Source organism: Coturnix japonica, chromosome 13 (assembly GCF_001577835.2).
Source record: "Coturnix japonica isolate 7356 chromosome 13, Coturnix japonica 2.1, whole genome shotgun sequence".
Taxonomy (NCBI): Eukaryota; Metazoa; Chordata; class Aves; order Galliformes; family Phasianidae; genus Coturnix; species Coturnix japonica.
In genome coordinates this window covers 1642264-1666802 of record NC_029528.1, presented here as the reverse complement: position 1 = coordinate 1666802, position 24539 = coordinate 1642264, and the positions used below count along the sequence as shown (strand labels likewise).

The following is a 24539-nucleotide window of genomic DNA, read 5'->3' as shown; positions in this document are numbered from 1 at the left end:
CTGAACTCAGAGAAGCAGATAAGCCACCACTTGTCACTATGCCCCACTCACACACTAAGTAAAGATATATCCAGAATTAGTTGGACACAGTAAAAAAAAAAAAATCAACTAAATCACTCCCCATGGTAAATGGTCACCAGTTTTGCTCAAGAAGCGTTGCAGTCACTGCGAAGTCCTTTTACGTGCAGCACTGGAAGGTGACGTTCTCCAGCACTCACTATCAAACCTGAACTGATGCATTTTGCCCTTCTGTGAAGATTTTTTCTCAGTTTAAAAGCCTCTAAAACTTGTTTTGCCTTTTTTTTTTTCTCCCACCACAGAGTTCTCCCCACACTATTGTAAAGTCACAAGCAAAGCCTTCTCTCATGAGAAATCTAACATATGTCTCCACACAGCTTCTCTTTTCTGTGCTATATTAAGATGGTATCTTCCTGTTTCATGTAACACATGGCATCATATTGACATGAAATGCAAGGCAGGAAAGAGAATCCTTGTGCCATATGCCAACAGAAACATGCTCCTCTGGAAACAAGGGCACAATAAAAGCTACTTTATTTGCTATTTTTTGATCAAAGACCACTTCAGTCATGGCCTCATGAGGCTGAACTCAGAAATAAGACAAGTTATTTTTCCACCTACAATAAAGCATGGGGGATGAGGAAGAAGGAAATAGAATTTACACTCAGCATCCACATTTGTATTCATCATGTACCGAGTAGTAACAGCCCTGGTGGCTGGGGCAGCATCTTCTAAGGGAATTCATTCACTCTTTAATATATGGCTAAGCAGAAGCCAATATCATGTGATACAGTGGCAAGACATGGAAGAAGATCTTATAGAATTAATATTATAAGATGGTATTTCTAAGACTGTGCCGGGATGCAGTACGAATCTGTCTGATGAATCAGTGATTTTCTTTTCTTTTTAATACAATCAGGGCTTTGCAAATCTGCAAATAAAGTAAATGCTGAACTGACACCATTAGAGTCAAAGTAGCAGCACTTAGTATAAATCAGAAGAGAAAGTCTAACTGTGAAGAGAGAAAAAAACAGGAGAACAAGCAGGTGAGTAGAAAGAATGAGAAGGAATATTCAACTGAAACAAGACTGATTTGAGGAAGTCCTTAGAATGAAAGAAAGGAAGTAATCTCATCACTGCAGATATGACTCAACGCACACTGAAAAAGCAACACTGACTGAAAAAAGGGAAACTGGGTGCTACAATCACAGAAAATGGCAGCGACTTTCAGGCATGTTTCTGGACTTCATCAATCAAATGACGTTCTTGTCCAAATCTTCTCTTTCCCTGCTAGGTAATGTGAAAGAGACTGTCACACACAGACACTGAGCTTCTGAGGGCAAGGCAGGCACAGAACGCAGTGACAGTGGCCCACTCTGGTAGTTTGAAAAGCTCAGCACTTCTCTTGACACCACCCCACACCACTGGCAGTCTGTGAAGATATGCCTTTTTTTCAGCTCGCATTAACAGAGCTGCCGGTGACACCACAAATCAGATCTGACAAATGGGAAGCGCTTTACCTTATAACCGCAAACATGGAATTGAAGTTCTTGCACTCTCGACAGTGCAGGGCAATTTTAATAAAATGCTTAATAATCTTCATCCTTTTGAGTTGGTTGGGCTCAGCTAAAATCTCCATGGCAACCCAGAAGGTCTCTTGATTTATGACATCCTCAAACTGCTTCAAGTGAGCATTTCCTGTTTTGGAGTCCAGCTTGTAAAGGTCATCGATGTACTCTGTAGGCTCGATGTTACGAAATAACTCGAAGTCTCTCATGGAAAGCTGAGTGGCCACCTCAATGGTGCTCAGCTGTAGGAGGGAAATTTGGCTCTCTCTCAGCAGCTCTTGAGCATCCTCATCTGAGCATAAGGTTTCCGTCTCCATGTTGTTTTTCAAATAATACCTAAGAACAATAGAGTTGCAAGAGAACATTAGAGATGCTCTTCAGAAGGAGCACAAAGACACTGAACCACAGCCAACCAATGCAGACATTACTGACACCACAGTGTTTGGAGGAGGGCATTTCCACCTTGTGGGTGACAATTGAGAACAAGAGGCAAAGAGGGAGGCAGGGACAGCACACCCTTTGTTCATTATGCACCTCATCCTTCAGCATTTCAAAAGCTGTTTCAGTCTACCTCTTTGCTCATGTATTCTGTGCTGTACTCAGTAGCATGCTGCAGCTTTCATCTTCAAAAAAGGGTCCATTACTTTTCCATTGGTAAATTATATGTAAATAACACTTTAAATGCACATTAGTCTTGAGAAATCTCTCATTTATGTATTTCCCCATTTCTTAAACAAATCGAATGTGGTTTCTAAGGTAAATATAGTGTGGCATATTAACATTCACACAAAGCTCACAGTATTCAGGAACTGAAAAGGTATCTGGAAAACTAATTTTCATGGTCCAAAGTAGGTTTGCTTTCAGATACATAGAAGTTTATTTCTCATGAGTTCTCTCTATTGCCCAGCAGAGAAGACTAAAGAAATTTTTACTTTATAAACTTCTTTCTGGCGTGGACCGGGTCATCAGATAAAGGCGAAGCACTTTACATGTCAGAAAACATTTGCAACAGTTTACATAAAAATGGAAGAATTTATCTCAGGTTAGTATCAGTTCATTGCAACATGACATCACCGAGAACAGTTAACTGAATGCTTTAATCCTGAAGTGCATATGGAAAGTGTCAGACGAAATACAAGTTTTTCTTTCTAAGTGAAAGCCACTATATGTTATCCTGATTTGCTGCATTTAGCTCTCATAGAGAGGGTTTGATGTAAAGTCAGTGAGGATGTTTTTGCTTAAGGAAAAGGAAGATAGAGCAGGAAGAGAAGGGAAGGAAAGTGCTACTGACATTTACTTGCTTGCTCTTCTAACAGACACCCATCCGTCTTCTTTAAAACATCACTCCACACCATCCTTTCAGATGCTTCAACCCTAACAGGCAAACAAATCCCAACCGAACCCCCAAAAAGGCTGTATTACCTCCCATTGAGCTGAATCCTGTCGGCCAACTTGGAGAACTGATCTGGAAGGCGGCGCTGCTTGATGACCCCCTCGGGGCTGACGGACACCTCACACAGGGAATACGTGTCGGGGGCTCCAGTCAGGTTGAACTCATTGACAGCATGGCTCACCACCTCCTTGGCCGTGGTGTCCTTGCTGATGATGATGTAACAGCTCTGCTGGTCTGCTTTGAAAACTCTTATTACTTGGTCTGGAATATCTGAAATAACAGAAGAACGCCTTTAAAGTAGGAAGTTAATTTTCCTGTGGAAAGACAGGAGGTCATTTTCTGAATCGTTTGGTCAATGTCCATTTAAGTATTCAGTCTTTGAATGGAAAAAAAGAGGACTTCTCTGCATTTCCACATCTGAATTAACTTCTATGTTATCCCATGAACACAAAGTACAAGACATCTACATATCCAATGACTGTCCTGTACACAGCCCTTCTCAGCGGACATCAAAATCCTTGGAGGCATTGCTCCTATTTTGCCTGTGATCCAGAATTGAGCGCCAAGGTGCACCTCCCTGGGTGCACCCACCTACTGAGGGCAGGAGAGTGCAGACGAGAAAGGGGACCTGGCAGCATCTGTGAACTAGCTTGCACACTTTTACACTCCCTCTCTCAACCTGAAGGAACTCAGCTGCTGCCAGAAGCTAATTCTTTTGCTTGTGCCCCTATTTATAACATATTTTATGAACTATAAACAGTTTTATCTGGGGCAGACTACAGCAAGAAGCAACCACCTAAAGAAATACATGTTCAGTTTATACTTTGACACTTGGAAATAATTCTCTCCATTACAGTTATTGCAGATTCTCAAAATATCACTGATTGGCAAAAATAAATAAATAGATAAATAGATTCTGAGGCAAATGTATCAGTAAGTGCCACAGCAGAGATGCCCGGGGTTATTGCAGTGGTGCCTCCTGCTCTCTCTGTTACTTGCCCAGCCTTTAATAACCTCGGTGGTAAGAGCCACATCCATAGACAGAGGCTGGCCAGGCAGGGCATCCCCTGCCAGAGGGAATCATTTGGGAAATGTCTGCACTCATTAAAATCATCACAGATTAACACAGGAGCCAAAACATCCATACCATGTTATTAGCATACCTAAAAATCAGAACACATGTAAGTTTAAAGACCAAACTGAAATGTAGTTTGGAAGAAAAGAAATGCCATGCAAACATGATGTGGCTTGTAAGTAGCAAGTGATGGAAACAAGCACACGTCCATATCATCACCTTTACTTTTAAGCAGGTAAATATTAGTACAAAGTCCTTTCCTACACATGATCCAAGTTCTGACTGAACAGGTCGCATTTCCAGTTTGCATGCACAAATTTTAGTTAGACAGAGTTCAAAAGCAGAACAAACCCAACCTCAAACTGCATTATCATCCAGTTTCCATAAGAGAGATGCAAGTAATTACATTTGTTTAAAGCAAGATCCCAGAGAAGTGCAGCAGCCTGCGTGATATGTCTTCGAGCATATCAGTGGCAGAAGTGGGAAGTAAATGAGCCATTCTCTGCTTCAGCCCAGCACTCTGCCACGAAGCTACAGAGCTCAGAAGGAGTGTCTATGGACTTTCATTAAAGGGAAGCTTGCAGGACACATGACTACCCACTGCCCAGACAGTATGACTGCACCAGTGCAATGTGTTATGTTATCAGGCAAGCCATGCAACATTAAGGCCTTCTGGATGCTGTACATCGGGATACTTACAGTAAAACCCAACAGCTGCGGGCAGGAAAAAAAGAGAAACACTGTGTCAACACCAAGTCAAGATGAAGATGTTTACAAAACTCAAAGAGCATCTATTAGATGGTCAGAAATGTTTTGGTTTTCTCTAGTATTCAAAAATAATTGCATAGTTGCTACAGCAAACTTGTGAAGTACCTGTAATCCACTGCTCATATTATGCAGTAACTCGTACAGCAGTAGATTATTCTTAGAGAACATGTGAGTAGCTCCCTCCTCTCTCATGTAGACAATAAGAAACTGGGTCTCCAGAAAGAAAAGGAACTTATTTGCTATGGATATTTATGCATTTGATAGGATATATTTGTTCCTCTTAAAGGGCGAAAACTGCAAGTTTACATAAACATAAGCTGTAGCCAGAAGGCACTTCACAGAATTTATACTTATGCACAGAACTCATATCTGAAATAGGGAAACATGATTCTGACTTGACATGTTTACAGGCAGCTGCATGTAACAGCAAATACCTCCTGCAGCCACCCTATCTACTGCGTTCCTTCAGTACCAGCAATGGAAGCCCAGACTGCAAATCTCAGAACACTTCTCAGTTTTTCAGACATATAACTCAACAACATTAAAGTCTGCAAGACATTATATGAAAAATAATGTAATAATGTTGGTACCAAAGTTGTCTTCTTCTATCCACGATACTGTTCGAAATATGTACTAAAAGATGGTGGATGGAGAAGTCAAGTCACAGAAGAATTGGTATTGGGAAAGTTGGTAACACAAGACAGGTGCACAGGATGACAACGTGCTTCCACCAGAGCCCTCGTAAATCAAAGACATTTACAGGTGGAAAAATGTATGTATTTATTAATTAATTTACGAGCAGCCAGGTCACACACTACAAAAAAAGCAGGGAACAGAGGTTTGGGCTGTCTGTATTTTCAGTGTATTGCCAGTTTGGACCTGGTAGGGTCGCAAGATAAAGAGGTAACTGCACTCAGTGTGTTTGAAGCTGGCAGAAGGTGTAACTTTCCTCCCAAAACCAATTGCCTTGTAGTTACCAAGCTCATGCTCCTGTTTACCTGAAGGATTAGAGAAATCCAAAATGCTCGTTGTAGGCTGCAGTAGGTCGGGGCTGCTGGATGAGAGTGTCCCAGGAATAGGCATGATGGCCAGGCTGTGCCGGCACTGCCGCGTCCCAACAATGCTGTCATCCTGCGATTGGCTCACGCTGCCATCACTGCAAAACAAGTTAGTTTCAATCAGGTGTGTTAAGATCCATGTGGTCATCTTTGGATGAGTGAACCTTGGGAAAAATAACTGCAGTCAGATGTTTTCATTAAGTGCTGTAGGCGAGCTTTAAGAGCAGAGACTAAGGCAATGTATACTTGAAAGTCTTCACTGGGACAGAAAAAACTATTCCGGGCTCGTTCTCTAATTCAGAAGCCCTCATTGCTGGCTTCCAATCTTTGAAGGAAACATATAAACAGGAGGGGGAACAACTGTTTACAAGGGTGCATAGTGAGAGGACAAGAGGGAATGGTTTTGAACTGAAACAGGGGAGGTTTAGGTTGGATCTTAGGAGGAAGTTTTTCACCCAGAGGGTGGTGACACACTGGAACAGGTTGCCCAAGGAGGCTGTGGGTGCCCCATCCCTGCAGGCATTCAAGGCCAGGCTGGATGTGGCTCTGGGCAGCCTGGGCTGCTGGTTGGTGACCCTGCACATAGCAGCAGGTTGGAACTGGAAGAGCACTGTGGGCCTTTTCAACCCAGGCCATTGCATGATTCTGTGATTCACATTTACTGCACTTAAAAAGAAATAATAATAATAATAATAATAATAATAATAATAATAATAATAATAATAATAATAATAATAATAATAATAATAATAATAATAATAAAAGCAGCAAGGACATGTCTGAAGATACAAAGCAGCTTCAATAAGGAACAGCTGCTGTTCAACCAGGAGAGCCCAACACACCTGAAGAGTTTTGGAGGCAAGATGCTGAATCGAGTCTTGTCTAAAATTTTCCTGATCCTGTTTCTCCCACCAGATACGGTGTTTGCTTTCAATTTCTTGTTTCCTTTTTCACGGGGGAACATCTGTTCCACATCTCCCGGCATATCTGGGATGGAGTAGCGGTTGTTTTTCTTCTCTGCAATTTTTGGAATATGTGGGATTCCATTCTTCTCCTGCCCTATCCTGCAGAGCAGCTCCTTAAACACTGCAAGGGAAGATACAACCATTGTGATTTACCTTTGCACATCTAAACCTTCGTGTTGCATTCTTTCTTCCCCTCAAACCTTTGGTTTCCCACATACCTATAGAGAAATAAAAGCAGAATCCAAAACAAAAAGGTAACTCGCTGCCAAAGCAGGCCATAGATCACATTCTAATCTTGATTCTAAGGGGGCAGGTCTTTTCCCATTTAGGGTTTTGCTGTGGAATTCCTTGGCAGAATGTTTAACAGAAAGCCATGCCCCATTCTGCACAGCAGGACTCTCCTGGCTACTTTCAGAACGAGCACAGATTTAATGAAGATATCCTGGCCTTCACAAACGCAGTCAGATCAATAACAAGGAACCTCTACATTCACATCAATCTCCTCTATGTATTTCACGGCTGTTATCGTCTGCATCTGTGGTAACAGTGCAGATGCATCCTGAAGAACTTCAGGACAGCTGGGAATTTTCTTTGTTCCTTCATTTTCCTTCAGTAATACATAAGGTGCATCCAACCTCCTACTGCATTTATCAGACTAAGGCTGTCAATTACTGACACTCCCAAAAGATAAAAGGGGGAAGAAAGAAACCAATCTTCATTGTTTCTATTTCTTCCCACAAATAAAAGGTAAAATCAAATTGTTCAAACTGGTTTATGGGTTTTTCCTGTTTATTTTGGGGTGTTTTGTTTTTCAATCTCTGAGGTCACTCCTGTCAGAAAATTAGTACTTTCAGTTGAAAACATGGTACCAAGAGAACAGCACCGTGCAGAGCTGATCTCTTAGCCTTACAAACAAGGCATAAGGGACTTGATATACTAGACTGTGGATATAGATATACATCCACAGTCAAAGTGCATATTTCCATGATGTGACACAATTTGTGGCTACAATCCTCCACCATATAAACTCAAATCTAAGAATGGGGCTTGCCTGTTGCCAATACCAGGCACTTCACACCCAATTAAAAGGACAGAATCACACATACTGCAGTTCAGAAAACCCTCACAACATGAATTCATTAAAATATCAGAGAAATCATCTTGAAATTGTATCAGCTTGCAGGAAAAGAGGTTAGAATCCATTTGTATGTAACCATCACTGCCTCAGCTACAGCAATGCTTTATTTTATGCCAGTTCATTAGTCTAGTCGACTGATTACTGCAGTTCTGTGCTGTCATTAGAGTTACGATAATCAACAACAGCTAAGATCTTAAAACTTTTTACCTGTATAGTGATAAACAGAAAATCATAACTGAAAAGAAAACTCATAGGGAACACAGGCAGGTAACCAGTGGAAGGAAATATGAGAGAGTAAGCACCATTAGCTCTCGGATACCACTACAGAGGAAGGATCTATCTGGTATGTACAGCCTTGTTCTTTCTGTAGCTATGGTTATTCTGTTTCCTGAACAGGATTATGGAAAGAGAACAGATGGTTTGAATGAGAGTTTAAGGAGGTATTTATGTGTTTATATTCACACTGACAATTAAAAGCTAACATTTATATACTATACCACTTTTTATATTCCCTTATCGATTTGAGATATAAAGGCCATTTATCCTATTGTTCTTCCTGCCATCATAAAAAGTTTTATGAAAACCCAGTTTGACATTTTTGCTTTTTCTTGGCAAAGTATTTTGGCCTGGCTCCTTTGGCTCAGCGTCAGCCGTATCGCATGCAGGGACACTAAAGCTGCTTAAGCAGCCGTTTGAGGATTTCTCAGGGAGCAGAGCACTGGCTATGCTGGCTCAGTGCCACCCAACATGCAGCACGTGGCACACCCAGAGCAAATGGAGGCACAACGAGGGGACTCCTGTGTGATCTTTCACTCCTAGGGCAAGTGGAAAGGAAGGTGAAATCCTACTGCACTTTTAGAGCCAAAAGGACTGGAGGTTTTGTGCACAGACACAGAAATATCAGCTACGAAGTCTACTCACCAAAAATGTTTGTTTTTACAGTGATGGAGAGATGAGTATTGTTCCTTAAGATTTCCAGAGCTTTTGCAAACGTAATGTTCTCAAAGTTCTGTCCATTTACTTCCATTATCTTTAAGGAGAAATGCAAATTGAACTATTAGAACAGCTGTTTATAATGGAGTTACTGCATAACAGTTACAAATGTAAATGCAACAATACAAGGATGTTAAGTACTTGCCAGAAGTTATCACACCATCTTTACAGTAGTTATACCATGAAAGCATTCTTTGTAAAATAACTGTTTTGATGACTGCACTCAAGTTCCATCCTGTAAACGAGCCAGGAACTCCATTCCTACACATTAACCACTTTAACCAAACTCATCTTCTGGGACAACATTCTTACATTTAGAATCTGCACCTGGTGGATCACCAGCTGCAGATCTGGTATTACAACCAAAGGACAGACCAACTGCAGGGCCCTGAAGCTCCCCCAGCCCCAGACCGGGATGTTCAACACCCGATGAGAATCAACACAATAAAACCACGTGATGGCTTCAACCCAACCATATCTCCTCTAAGAAAGTGTCCTAAAGCAACCACAACTTGCCACAGTTTGGCTTCTTTTCCCCCTATTCTGTTTTTGAAATACTTTAGATGCTTTGAATCCTATTGAATAGGAACACATATTAAACATACAAACCTAAAGTATTACTTTTTTGCTTGTTTTCTTTTTTTTCCACTCTTATCTTACCATCAACAGTGTGATCTTTTTCTTGGAAACAATACAGTCGGCTAAACCAGATTTCTTAATTGAGAGATGGATGTTTAAAACTAACTTTACACTTCTTACCTGATCACCACGCTTAAGTCCGGCTTCTGCAGCTTTACTCCCCGCTTCCACAGTCTCAACAAAGATACCAAAACCTTTGTCACTTCCTCCAAGAAGGCTGAAATAGAGAGGTGAGTCTCTAGAAGGCTTTTGCAAGGTAATTTGTCTCCATTTTGCCTTGGCAGCACAAGCAATATTCAGCAATCTGAGATGGCCTTTCATTTTCTGTAATACAAGAGATATGAAACTGAGTGTGATGTTTCTTTTAGTAGAAATGTATAGAAAAAAAAAAGGTAAGAGAAATTATGATTCTATGTATCCAAATCTTAATAAACCTTCTGCAGTGATGCAAAGACACATAAATGAGCACCAGGTGCGCTGCTTTATGAGAGCGCTGTATCTAAATATATGTTTTAAAACAAATACACCCATGTTAAAAGCCACCTATTCAGTGTTTTCTTACGGACTACAATGTGTTAACCCTTGCAAACACACAGGAAAATGGAAGTGCATAGCAGTAGAAGTGTGACAGCTGTCCTTCACTCCTACCGTGTTTTCTAAGTTCTTTTCAAACTCTTCTAGAAATCGAGTCATGGCAGGATCACCTTCAAAGTCATTGAAATGGTTGTTCACCCACAGTAAAACCACCCTGGTAACCTGGAAAAAAAGCATACAACAAAATACGTTTTTTCTCCTACAGGCTGTAATCTACAAGCAAAAAAAAGAATCCAAGGCCATGACAGAATAACACATCACATATTAATGCATTCCTTAGCAAAAGCCATTTGCACTTGAAATCAACTCCTGATTTCCCTTCCTTGTGGAGATGAAAGAAAACAACAAGTATCAGACATCTTCATATCCGGCTGATTACACCCCTCAGTACTTTCTGGTGCACTCATCTACCTTTAGTCCTCTCTTCCTTTTGCCTTTCATAAAACAGATCTTTTTAAAGCCTCCTAATTACATCCTCTCCAAGGAAGTTGTACAATGTAACAATAAAAAACTTTCTTCTAAGTTTTGAAGCTAATTGTTTGGGCTGCATTTATGTGTGATACAGTTACTGCCATTCACCACAAACTCAATCTGGCAACTATTTCATCTATCCCCACTGTTAAGAAATACTAATCCAGGGCAGTTTCTCTTCTAAAAATAATGACTTCCTCTTCTATTTGCTGAGATCAGTTTCTTTTAGTTTCCTTCTTTACATTCATTTTCTTAAAGAAACAGTTGTTGCCAGAAGGAGTACATGGAAAAAGGGAGGAACAGTAACCATAGTGAAGGAGCACAGCCAACTTCTTCCACAAAAACCCACACAGCTTCCATAGTTGTGCTTCGGCTCCATCTCGAACACATAAAACTGATGGCCAAGATTTTACTGCCACCATTTTCAACAAAGTGGATATGAACACAAGTTCCAAACCATGTGAGTTTTCCATAGTTACACAGGGCTGAACATGGTTCTATTCACAGTAGAGTCATTATCAGCAGCACAGTTTACTCTGAGTACAGCCTGCATGGTAAGCTGCTCTAATAAGGTATGTTCAAAACACTGAAAAACTCCACAAGGAAAAATGATGGAAGGTGAACACAAAGCTGCTGCGAGAACAAAGGTGACACATCCAAGAAATCATGAATAAAATTTCCACAAGTTGCTGGTAAAAGTAAAATAAATACATAAAAGGATTTCAGAGAGACAGGTGTTGGACTCTTAACTCAATTAAACAGGAGATCATCCTGTAGAAGAGCAGCAGTGACACACCTCACTTTGCAGAGAACACCTACACATTTATGACCCTCGGAGGCTGGAACCCACCTTATCCCTGAGGCTGTCCACTGTGAACCACTCCAGGAGTTTATTCCCAACTTCCAAGGGGCTCGTTAGAAACGTTCGGTACGTTAAAAGGAAATCTTCGATGTAAGTTGGATCCACAATAGAATGTTCTTCTATCAAGTGCATGATGAGCCGCTCAGGTGTTGCCTTAAAAATGGAATGCAAATACAGCTGATACCACCTGCCAGCACCTCTCTCAGAGAGTCCCTTTAGCTTAAAGCCGTGTTCCAAACTTCAGTTTTGGAAAACTCAAGGAAAAACAAATACACTGATCAATTTAAATCAAGTCCTCATGTTCCTTCCAGACAATTTTGCAGCTTGTAACTGGCCAGAACAACCTGCAATATCTCATAATTCTGTTTATTACAAACAGTTGAAGTTTTTCTTCCAGACTGCAGAGCCCAAACCACCACACAAGGAGTGCTGTCAGTACGAGCCCCAAAGGCCTACGTTGATTAAAAGACATATGGAAGTAGATTTGTAAAACAATATAAATTCCTCAGAATTAAATTTTTGAGGTAAGACAGACAAAACTGAACACAAGTTCCAGATTTAAACCAAAATGAATAAAGGTTTAATAGATTATTAGAAAGAATGGGAGGAAATTCACCTTGATAACAATGTGTCCCTTTCTGGTTCCACTGCGATCCAGCTCCCTGTGTTCCTTAACCATAACAATTTCTCCTTCTTCCTCAACCTTATGAGTGTTTTTTTCCACGTGGTTCAGAATTCTCCAGTAGTCTTGCTGGGCTATACACACAAACTGTCCCAGACAACATGCAATCATTAAATACTGAAAACATGAACGTATCCTCATGCCCCATCTCTGGGCTGCGCTGACACAACCACCATAGCACAGTACTTGTTATTATTCAGTCTGTTCTGCCCAGCTACACCAGAAAGTTATAAATAGAGGGAAATAAAACTGATCAACATGTTATGTCTCCAGAACGTAATGATAATCATCCAGAGAACAAACTCTGTAAAAGCTGGATATGGCTGTTGTCTGTTTATCTGTTCTTATTGCATGTCAATCACATACAAAGCACAACTAGGGTGAACTAAGGTTATGTTTCAACAGAAAGCAGAAGTTCCTGTTTCTCACACAACAGCAATTTAAAATACATCTCCGCTACTCAGTGTACAATAAGTCTAAGGAGCAGAGCCCCTGGCCCATCCAAAACCAATCTCCTTTCTTCTGCTCCTGGACTGAAGATCATGCCTCAAGACGAAAGAAGTTTGCTGTCTTTTATTAGATGCTTAGAAATACGAGCTAGATGTGCAGACTGTGATCTTACCTGACAGTCATCTACTTTGGTTCTGACCACTCCATTCATGTACTGTTTCTCCAAGGAGGGAGTGATCCCAAAACTATTTCCCATACAGAGGCTCTCGCTCTTCCCATCAGGATAGCTGATTTCCACTGTGCCATTTAAAATAACATACCAAGAATCGAGCTAGAGGGAGTGAAAGACACATTTAAGAAGTGAAGCTCATTCAAAAGATTTGTATAAACTGTTCCAGTGCTCCCGGCCCAGAAAGCTTTATTTTTGCAGTCTCCAGTTTGTTGCCACCACAGTTTTGCAACATGTAATTCACCAGAAATTCGTACTGTAAAGCAAGCAATAAAGCTGGCTGAAACAAGAATGCTTTTCAGCATTCTTCATTCATTTCAGTACTAATTCAGTGGGGAGCAATGCTGATGAATAGATTGCTTTTTAATCAGTGTGCTAATTGCTACAGTATATTTATACTATTTAACGAGCATGAGGGCTCTTCCCCCCACTTGGTCACTACTAGAAACAAGAGCACATTCAGCACCCACAGAGCACTGATGGGCTGCAGCCATCCCAGATCTCTGGATTGAAGTACAAGGAGAGGCTGCAGGGAAGAATTCAGAGCACCAACGTTGGGAGTCCAACCACTACTTAAATGGCAACTGCTTCCAATGCAGATATTTAGGTTATGCTACCTACACTGCTGTTCAAGGATCCATCTCCATGACAGTGGGTAAAAATTAGGGAGTTATTTGACCAATGGAAATCATGCATTCTTCTGTACAAGTAATCTCGGAATTAAGCTCTTAGATTTTAGCACTTAAACTGATAGTAATCCACAGCATAAATTACTGAATGCTGTTTTTGTTGTGTTTTGGTTTTCTATTCCTACACTCAACCACACTAAAGTCCTGAACAAGGAAGTCAAGAGTACACAGGCAGAATCTAACACATAGATGGACAAAGGTTTAGGGATTTCAGAAGTGGGTCATGGTAAGAGGTGAGGAATTCTGTAGTTTTCAGGAGTGGGAGAGGAGCAGAGAACATTCCCCAACCTGTCACAGCTTGCAGCCTTCTGCCCATGGTGCTTCAACCATGTTCCATACGGTTACTTACCTCCTGGCCATCTTCAAGTATGACGGCTCCCGCTTGCTCCACTACTTCAAATATCATCACTGAGCAAAGTTCTCTTCTTACAGACATTGTCATGTTTGCAAAGGCAGGGAGTTGATGCATAAATTCCAATAATTGCTCTGTTAGACAAAGGAAATGTCAGTATGAAGACTGCAAGGCCCAGGGGTTCCTTAGATATCATGCCCTCCCACAGGTCTATTAAACCTCAGATTAATACACAGAAGGAACTGCTCAGTGGTGTTACAATCCTTGTTAGTGCCTGCAGCTAAATGAGCCCAGTATGGCTTTTGTCATCAGAACCTGGGGAAAAAACTTGGCTCTGCAGTCCTGATCATGCCCTGATTGACTCTTATGGCAGCAATCTAGCTAAGTGTGAAAGCACTTCAGCTTCAAACATTCAGAAAAATACCCTTACTGTACAGTAATTATAAGCTTATCAAGAGCACGAAACACTTTTCAGAGTTTAGAGAAGTAATCAAAAGTAAAGTATAACCTAAATTTTGCCATTAAACGAATGCCAATTTCCAGTTAGGCACTGCAATAAACTATTTTCCTTTCAAATGTTTTGCAGTTTATGATTAAGCTTATCTACACTGCAGCACCAGTGTGTTCTCTTCAATGTTCCAGAATTAATTAGTTCAACAGTCAAAGGCAGTCAAAGTTACCATGTTACCCTCCTACCAACAGACACAATGACTGTGACACTCAACACTTAGTAATAGGAGTTTCAAAGACCATTTTCTCAAAATATTTGAATGCTCAGAGCAAATATTCTTCCAGATAGAAGAAAAAGCATTTAATTAACAGTATCCCTGGAGCAATGTGATCTCTGGAAGGCATCATTCATAACAATGATGATATACATTTAATATTAACAGTTTACATGTATGCTCTCTGACTGAAGTTACATGATACAGGTTTATACAAAGATCGACTTCTTTTTCTCCTCACCGATATCATCATCAGTTTTATCTGCAGGCTCTTTCTCAAGGCACTCTCGTACAACATCTCGCCCTAGGAGCGGATCTGAAGTTCTGTCAATATCTTCATCTTCCTCTTCTTCTTCATCTTCAGAGTCTACAGGTGCTTCTGGAAGACCTGTTAAATCAACATCTCCCATCTCACTTTCTGTAGCCTACAGAGAAGACATCCATCAGATAAAGACTTCAATGATTTCATTCAATTAATTTTGGTCTTATCTTAGTAGAGTTAACAATGCAAACAAATTCTATGACCAACAATTTAAACTAGAAAGTAGACAGCATAAATATCTACCTGTGGCATAAAGGAACACCACGCTACAGAATTATGATCACAAGTTCTGAATCTAAAGTTAGTGCACTGGGCACGTGCTCTCTTTACTAATGACACTCCCAATGATCTGCAGGCAATACAAGTCTATCGATACCAACTGTGTGACACTGAGGGACAATAATCCAGGCTGAGTGCATAAAATTAAAGGGATTTGATCTTATTTTTAGTTTCAGTACTGTACAATGGTTGTAATCCTGGTGTATGGTCAATACGTCGGGTGGAGAACATAACTGAAAGAAAGGTGAGGATGAGTACTCCTGTCTCTACTGGCCAATTCTCACTTCTTTACAGTGCTTAGTCCTTGGGAATTCACATGAACAAATGGCTTTTCACAATTTAAGACTTTATATTAACCAAGTAGTAATATAACTCAGTAATAACACTAGCCATCCAACGTCTAGACACATCGCTGCTGTCATCAATAGGTGGCAATATAGACACCAAACTGAGCAGACACACGAAGCCACAGTTTAAGATAAAGAAATGCTGGCACCAAAAAGCAGCATCACACAAGGACTGTTTGCAATATTTCCTCATGTCAAGTTTCAATGATGTAATGGAATGAAAATAACTTTCCAAACAGATGGAAAGCAAGAAAGAAAAAACAAAACCAAGCAGTTTCAACCTTCCAGTTCCCACAGAATACCCCCTCAATCATTTCGTCTTAATTTAAGGCAGCACGCAACTTGATCAATGGACACCTATTGTAATATTGTTAACAAACTCCCACTGGCAGCTGTTAGACACAAATTGTTTAAACACTAATTTCTATGATTTTGTTTTTTAAAGTGCCATTGGTGCACCATGGACTCTGAACAAACACATTCCATTCTGGTACGTTTTCAGAGGTACACATTTGAGAACACAGCAAAAATATGAGTATCTATGCCCATCTCCTTTATTGTCAGTCATTTTTACAGCCATTGGAAGAGCCCCAGTGGAACATTTCCCTACGGTCAATTAGAATATTGTTCATTAACACCAATTCCCTGACGTGCCTACAACATTGCACTTCCAGACACTCCATGAGAACGGCTGGAAAGCCTGCGATGAGCTAACAGCTACAGCGCAAAGCAGAGCTGTTAGATGTCTCTGCTCCATTGGGTGCAACCCAGTGTTTGATGGCAGGATATTAAAAAGGAGATGGAACACTCTTCGCTCTTCTGAAGTGAGAAATATTTATCAATAACTCAGTGACGTTTACTAATCCTGTCTCCTGCCTACTGCTTGAAGCTCCAGACATGACATAAGCAGCACAAGTGCTGAAGCACTGCTGTTTTCAAGTCTGAGTTGCATCACCAAAGCCAGAGTTGATTTGATCACAGAGCTGCCACTGCAAACCCAGACCTTGGGCAGATGCAGCAGCACTGCCCTCTGCACCAGGCAGACAAACACTGGGTCAGGTATATTCCTGAGGTCTTCGGACTTGTCCTCCTTGTTACAATTACTCACCAAACCTAATAAAAAAGGCTTATGTGACTTAACAAATGTTTCCTACAGAGCAGGGTGGCAGAACATAGGGTTAAATCTGTTTTTATTACATCACTTCACTGGCTTATGTAGCTCACACATTAACAGTTTTGGAATTAAGCCGAAGTGCAAATTGTGCTTGGAGAGCCTTGGCAGCACATGCTCAGTGCCGCGTTTCATTCTAAGACCTTTCCAGCATCTCTTCATCTGAACAGCCACAATTCATATTCCATTTCCCAAGCAGAGTAAAACCGAGTACAGTGCTAATTCCCACTTCAATAACATTAAGCTAAGGTAACAAAATGGAGGATGCAGGTTCTACAGGCAAGTGATATTTCAAATGTGCATTGTACAGCCTGCACAGAAATGAGCACCAGATCATGGCCAAAACCCTTGTTGGCTATTCTAAAATCACACCACTTTGGCTTTATATATCACCACAGATTTTGCCTGTTAAATTCCTTAAGGAGACAACAAGACTATGTTTGGCAAAGCTTGATCCCTAGAGGTGTCCCAGGCACCAGCTCTGGAAGCCAAGGAGCCCTCATAACTCTGGTGATATTGACACGTATTCATGTGAAGGACTTTCCGTTCTGTAATAACTCTGCATGACAGGTAATTTTAGTGCTCATGGCTCCTGGTTCAACCTGCTATTAAGAACATGGGGTTTTTGCTTTCCTTCATGTCAATTCTTTCAAGGGAAAAGTGTCCAAGACTTCAGAATTGACAGAAAAGCCCATAGTAAAGCCCTAAACCCTGCTGCATATTTTATAGATAATCCATTTTAACTTAAAATCCTTAACCACAGACGGAACTATTGCTGGGCAATGACATCGCTGCCCACAAATAACACAAACTGCTGAAGTGACAAATGAGAGATGGCAAAAAAAAAAAAAAAGAGAGAAAAGAACCACTGAGCAGATGACTGGCAGAACTAAATAGATAAGGAAAAATAGATAAGAATTTCTCCCTTGGTAAAGGGGAGAGCACTGAAAGTCATTCATAAAGGCAACAACTCTGCTGCACTCAGAGTTAGACCACAGTCCCACCCAGGTCTGCACGTACAGCCTGGATTGCCTACAGTACCTCTGCTGGCCTTCTTAGAGCTCACCCCATGAAAAAGCAAACGGAAATGTTTGCTCACTGTAATACCTGCAGAATAGCTTTTCCCTGAGGATACCTATTACAAGGCCAAGGGGCTGTTTGCAGAAGTTATAATCCTTCATTTCCACTTATATGCATAACCACAAGGCTTCTCCTAAGTGCCTGAACACCCGAGCTCTGAAGGTAAGCTGTCAGAAAGAGGCTGAAGAAAAACAAACACGCAAATTAAATACGTCATTTAAAAAAGAAAAAGGAGGAAAAGCTTTCAAATATATACAAATGAAGGTGTGAAGGGAGAAAACATCATCACAGATTTATTCTCCTCAGCAGCTTTGGTTTCAATGCCATGTGTTTGCAGCCGTGCTGCAGGCAGGGCTCGTTTCTGCTGAGCTCACCTTCAGCTCCTGTGCTCATTTCCTGGTTAACATCCTGCACTGAGAAGCAGCTGGAAGAAGTGAAAACTCATTTCAAAGCTGTCGATGAATAAAGTGTACGCAGATGAACCAAAACCCTTTCCAAACCTTAACAAAAAAATGTTTCACCCTTTGTTTCTATCATACTAATCCATTTCCTGCTCTGGAATTACGGCTGTGCTACACACTAAAAATTAATGTTATGATATTGTTCATTCAAAAGGTCACTTCAAGGCTACATTAATAAAAATTACTCAGAAATGCTCCTCCTTTGACATTAATGATAGTCCTGGAGAGTTTGGCACGCAACAGAGAAGAAACTGACTGCAAAAGCAAAGGCAACGTTTTCCAAATGCTTTATGAAAAGATTATTTAAATATGAGTAAATCTGTAATTCCTTCAGGGACATAAATATACTTCACCACCGTCGGAGTGTTGCAGTGCAGATTAAAACGCTACTCCTTCATTTACTTTATTTATGTAATTTCTGTTTGTTTAACCATTACGCTCTTTTGGCATTTTCTTTAAGAGCAGGAATGCAACATTTCAAATGCATTTAACCACACAGGATAAAAGTATACCCTCCTCACTGGAATATTTGCTTCATCAATAATACATTGGAAGTGCTTTTCACTTAATATAATCCCCCCAAATGGCTCAGGTAGACAGGCAGAAGACGGCCAGCAAAAAGCTCCATCAGCCTCACTGTGTAAGCTGCCCAGGTAGCACAGCCACAGGCCACAGACGTTCTGGTGACTGCAGCTGGTTATTTTTTGAGCCAGGAGAATTAATTCCAAAGGGAGAAAAAGGAGAAAGAAAAAACACCAAATAAAACAGACAACGTGAAGAACAAAATCTTTCAACGCTGCTGCGAGGAATGCAGGGTGTGTCTGGAAAGAGCTATTGAGAATCAAAGGGATTCTGAGCTGGCTGGTAGAGAGCAAATGGAAAGAAGTAAAAGAATAGATTGGATGGGACATTCAGACTGTTAATGCTTTGAATGTCTTATCTTTAAAGTTAACTTGCAATACTTTGCTGTAAGAAAGATATATCATCAGTATCTCTTTGTCACACTGTACCCAGACAGAACCCAGGAGAACAGGTATCTACATTCCAGCTGTGCCCACACAACACTCAGCAGTTCCTATCTAGTTGGTAATGTAAGCGGATCTGAACTCGGAAGTGAAAAAGTTGTGCAATTTCTGAGACAAACAAACTGATCCCTCCATCACAAGTGCACCCGTGAACCCAGCTCTGCAACTTGGCACGAGGCAGCCGCTCTGCTTCGCTTACAGATAACGTACTTAATAAGTTATCTCTCAGTGTTCCTCAACTTCTATTCCCAACAAGAAACAACGGAATTTGCATGGTCAGTCAGTGCAGAGAGCATGTTTATTACCATGCTTTTGTTTGCAGAACAGGGCATCTGCTGTGAGCAACAAATGCAAATAACCAAGGAACCTGACAGGCAAAAGGGTTTCATGAAATCTGCTCCATAATACAGCACATAAATCACCTCATGTGTTTTTTAAAAGCAACAGGACACGTGCTGGTACAAAGAGAGGTGAAAAGCAAGGAGGGAGCTGTGGAGGTGGGAAGCAGCACTGGGTTTGCAGAAGCATTAGGAAGGGGAGGCAGTGATTAACTGCCACTGCTTTGGTGTCACGCAATCTATAAGCAATTCCTCTTTTTTCCAGAGAAAATGGAACAGGAACAAGGTGTTCTTAATGTTAACAAGACTGGGGGAAAAGAAACACACCAAAACCAAACCCCAAGTCTTCCCTTCAAATGATAAGGCAAGAAATAAACCAGAACCAAGCTCCTCTTGTAGGCAAGCCTGATACTATGTGGTGTAAGAACTTGCTGCACTTCTTTTGTTGCATTCTGTACTGCAACTGCGCTCATTTTCATTATAATTTATTCTTCATCAATACAAACCGTGTTCAGCCAGTATTTAATAAAACTGCAATGAAGCCAAGCACTAATGCTCACATGTGCGCTCACCTGCACACATACTGTCACCACCACCCTCATATGGTCACTGTCACCTACCTCACTGCTAATGGAATGCGTGCCAAGGGAAAACCAGAGAGGAAGTGCCATCAGAAGAGCATGCAGCAATGTTCCCACAAGGGCTGTGCAGCGGCTCCTGATGGACTTCCGCCCAAATTCTGGCAGCCAACAGCAAATATAACAAACAACTGTGTGTGGTGAATGTCTGACCTCGTGTTTTCTGATAACCAGCCGACATTACAGCAGCACAAAATGCTACCAGATCAATTAGGAAAGGCAAAATGCAATTTCCAGCTTGGGGGGGGTGGGGAAGGGAAAAAGAGAACTAAGAAACAAATGCAATTCTACCTGATAGATATCAGACAGGCTGCTGCTCCCAGAATCGCTGGCAATGCTGCACCCAGACTGGCTTGAAGGGACGTGAGTCACCTGAGGGTGAGGATTGTCTGTAAGATGCATCTTGGTAAGATCAGCTGGAAGCTGTAAACGAAAGGGATTTGGGGAAAAGGCAGGAAAAAGAAAGAAAGAAAAAAATAAAAGGTCATATAAATCTGGTTTGCATGCAAACTGATTATTAAAAGTGTTGTTACATATCTGAATATTCACCTGACACTGACATGTATTTTGAAAAAATGTGAATTTAGATGAAGGTGCCCAGTCACACTTGTGATCTTACGGGACTGATGTGCAACGATGCATCACCTGCAGAACAAAGGTCCGGCCCTTTGCAGCTCACTGACACACACCAGCAGATCAAAGAGCTCATGAGATGGCAAAGGCATAATGCCACAATCCTGAACATCACCTCATCCTGCAATCCAGGATGAAGCACGTAATTCAAAAATGGATACATTTCTTTTAAAGGTTTGAAATGCAAAAGACTGTTAAGCTGTCACAAATTGCCATTAAAACCAAGGCAAACCAAACTGACCCTCCCAGCTGTAGATACCAAGCAGCAAACTCGATCCAAACACACAGGAGATCCAACACTTTGAAGAAGATTTTTTTGCCACCAAAAAACTCTGCTTAAGGGAGCAGTAAAAAGGTGGAAGCCCTTGGCTGGCAGAACCCAATCCAGGGGCAAGAGAACCTATCTGTGTACGGTGAGAGCTGACACGAGGGAGGTAGGATTCCACTCCAGCATGGATGGGGTGCTGCTTGGCTTTGCTTTAAATCCAAATGAATGCTTCTTACAGCACACATTTCTGTGCCATATGCAGAAAAGCAGTAGACACCACTAATGCATGCAAGGCGGAATATATTCCACTATCTCCCTTAAAGCCTCCTGAGTTAAGGCACTGGTTAAGCCCCTGAGGCTCTGCTGCTGGTTCCCATAGTGTGCTCAGTGCAAGGTGAAGTGTGGAAGCTGAATTCCAGCTCTGCTTGCCAGACTCACAATGCCCTGCAGCCTTTGGGAACAGCTCAGAGACCTTCAGGCGAGGAAGGAGGGAGATCAGGAGCAGAACCGACTCAGTGCATTACCTTGCAGCTCTCCCCCAAACAGCAGCGCTGCCAAAGTGCCACGCCAGCCCACCTGCTGTAATTGGCAACGTAACATGTAAGATGTGTGTGACAAAGGCAGTTTTATGTGTTGAGGCTGAGAAGTATCGCTGGAGCAAAACGGAGCTCACAAAACAAAGGAAAGTCAGGTGTGCCATTTGTATGTACTTCTCACAGACTGAAGACTAACTCAAACCACCACCACCCCTCCCCAGAGGAGCACTTCTAATCAAGTCATTAATCACTTAGAACTGATCTTCGTTCCCTCAGCCAGCACTCACATTAATTTCCATCGCCTATAAAGCACATGGGCACCCACGATGCTCCAGCTGGACTTTGCCATATGTTATTGGGAAAGACATTTAATGCAAGCTAGGTGTAAGAAAACACTGCAGCATCTCTTTAAATCTGAGAGAGATATAAGGTTTATTTGAGACAAGTGACCTTTAAAGTGCTGCTTGCCACTCTACTCAATCTCCCAAAATAAATCACAGCTTCTGTCTTTTGTGTGTCATTTTTATTACCCAAAGCAATTTTCTTCCCTTCAGAACTCACTAAGCAGCACCGCAAGGAGCGGATGTTTTTGCAGCAGCGGACACGGGCTGGACTCACTGGATGTGGTAATGATGTTGCTGAAAGCGTTTTGGAATTGCCTGAGCTGCTGCTGAAAAGCATTCACCTATTCAGCTGTGGTTTTTTATATGGGAGAAACTTAAGACACTCGTTCCAAATGCATCAGTACCTTGGAAGATTATGTGTTAAGGAAACAAGTCCATAACAGCAACATTCACTTATATCCACACTAGAATCTTTCAGAAACTGTGCAAAAGAAGTATCCAGTAATATATCCAGTCATCTGTTCCAAAATTGTTCATCTCCTAATTAACCACTCAGAATGAGTGCTGCATTTCAATGGATTCTTTTATTTATTGTAAACAGAATGAAGGAGCAGCATGCAGCACACTGACTTCAGCATCTTGGTGTGCTGATGGAGCAGCTCTGCTCCTCCCTTATTAAACCAGGTATACTCCAAAGGAGATACATTTATTTCTTATAAAGGTAAATCGAGACATCTTGATCTTACATAGAATAATGAACTTCCTCGAGCTCACTGCACAACAAGCGCACAGCAGTGATGTGATTCCTCCCAGACACTGCTGAGGTTTCCATCCAAGAGCCAACACACTTGCCCAGCCAGTCTAGAGCTGCTTGCTGTGGCTAGAAATGGAGTAGTTACCTCACACAACACAGAATCACGCCTACACACCACGACCAGACACTCAAAAACTAGAGAAAATTGCATATTCCTTCCTGTACAGCAGGCAGCACCCAGCAAAGACTCATTGGTTGTGTTTCCAGAATGAGACAGTCACAGTATTACATTCACTGCTACTGAACCTCTTAGGAAGGAGTGCTGGTGCTTCCTTTCCCCACCCAAAAATATGGACTTCTACCCCAAATCTGGGAGCTGTTGGCTGAAGACAAGAGGACAGCAGACCAACAGAGAACCCACCAGAAGGAGCACCATGTTCAATAATCATGGCTGCCTTTGGTTCTGCAACAGCTTTCTATACAACCAATGATCCACAGAGTTCTGTGCATCACAGGACAGTGGGTATTTGAGGTCTCAGCATTAAAATAACCAATTTCCCTCTCATCTACAGGTTTTAGACACTTCATGCCACTGCTAGGTGTATGAACTGGGACTTCCATCTTAATTATTCATTTAGCCATATGTACCACTCTGCTAAATGGCTAACACAGCAAGCATTTGTCAGCATGGGAGGGTGAAGAGCCACTAAAACCACTGTAGAAACATGCTGTAAAAATCCCTGAATTATCTTGTAAAGATTATCTAAAGATTGTTTCTGTCTATAACTGTCCTTAATGAGGCAGAGATGCTCTGTAGAGCTGCAGCAGCAGCTTGGCACCATGCATCCAATGCATGTGTCCTACTCTTTCTGGCTCATGCTTATTTACAGAAAGGCTGAATCCCACAGCAACCTCCTAAAAGCATACCAGTCTTTGTGCTGCTCTCTGTCCCCTGGCAGAAATGCTGAGCTTCCCATGTCCATTGGGATGAGGAGTGAACCAACCAGCTGCACGCTCTCATTATCATAGCCAACCCACATTTCCAAAGCTCAGTCCTTTTGCCCCACAACCATCGCTGCTTTGCAGTGACTTTGACCCCTCTGAATTTTACACACACAAATTTCCACCTCATTTTCCTGACACCTGGTGCCGTACTGAGCTGCACCTCCCTGCATCACATTTTCCAGACATCCAGACTGAGGTGTCTGATAGCCAACAATGCAAACACAGCAAAACCCACCACATTAGTGAGACGTGTGTGTGTGTCTGAACAGGAATTCTCAATTAACATTCATTTTCTAAATTGGTCTATATAATTAATTTAGTTTTGCATCAATAGGTCCATACCTCTGATGACGCAGGCTGTACAAGAAGTGATGTGCCAACCTTCCCTTAGATATACACTGTGTTTCACAAGGGAGCAGACCATTCCCACAGCTCCAAGCAGGTCAGCTCTGCAATGACATTCCCTTCTGATGCAAACACCACAGACGCTCAGCAGAGAAGTCACAGAACACTTGGGAATTAAATTAAAAGCTAATCGGGGTATGGCAGGTTATTAAGACCGCACATGCCCTATGAGGCATTATGGGACCTTCTTACATGCTGGTCACCAATCTACTCTTGAGAAACACAATGAGCTCTGCCTTGAGGATAAACTTCTGATGAGCTTCA

The 24539-nt window shown here is 41.6% G+C and overlaps 1 protein-coding gene across 9 annotated transcripts in view; it reads right to left on the bottom strand.

Moving 5' to 3' along the window:
- Positions 1-24539, bottom strand: part of RAPGEF6 (Rap guanine nucleotide exchange factor 6) — a 100087-nt gene that overhangs the window by 21027 nt on the left and 54521 nt on the right. For 4 of the 9 annotated variants that reach the window (XM_015875547.2, XM_015875553.2, XM_015875549.2 and 1 more), the window contains 14 exons: positions 20622-20753; positions 14911-15094; positions 13942-14078; positions 12847-13005; positions 12159-12311; positions 11531-11695; positions 10264-10371; positions 9736-9939; positions 8905-9013; positions 6723-6966; positions 5821-5978; positions 4754-4768; positions 3009-3249; positions 1539-1922 (listed from right to left, as the gene is read on the bottom strand). In XM_015875547.2, the coding sequence (XP_015731033.1) occupies positions 1539-1922; positions 3009-3249; positions 4754-4768; positions 5821-5978; positions 6723-6966; positions 8905-9013; positions 9736-9939; positions 10264-10371; positions 11531-11695; positions 12159-12311; positions 12847-13005; positions 13942-14078; positions 14911-15094; positions 20622-20753 (2393 nt within the window). Of the gene's footprint in view, positions 1-1538; positions 1923-3004; positions 3250-4753; positions 4769-5820; positions 5979-6722; positions 6967-8904; positions 9014-9735; positions 9940-10263; positions 10372-11530; positions 11696-12158; positions 12312-12846; positions 13006-13941; positions 14079-14910; positions 15095-20621; positions 20754-24539 lie in introns of those variants that run through there. The other 5 variants (XM_015875548.2, XM_015875556.2, XM_015875550.2 and 2 more) reach the window with 3 other exon arrangements.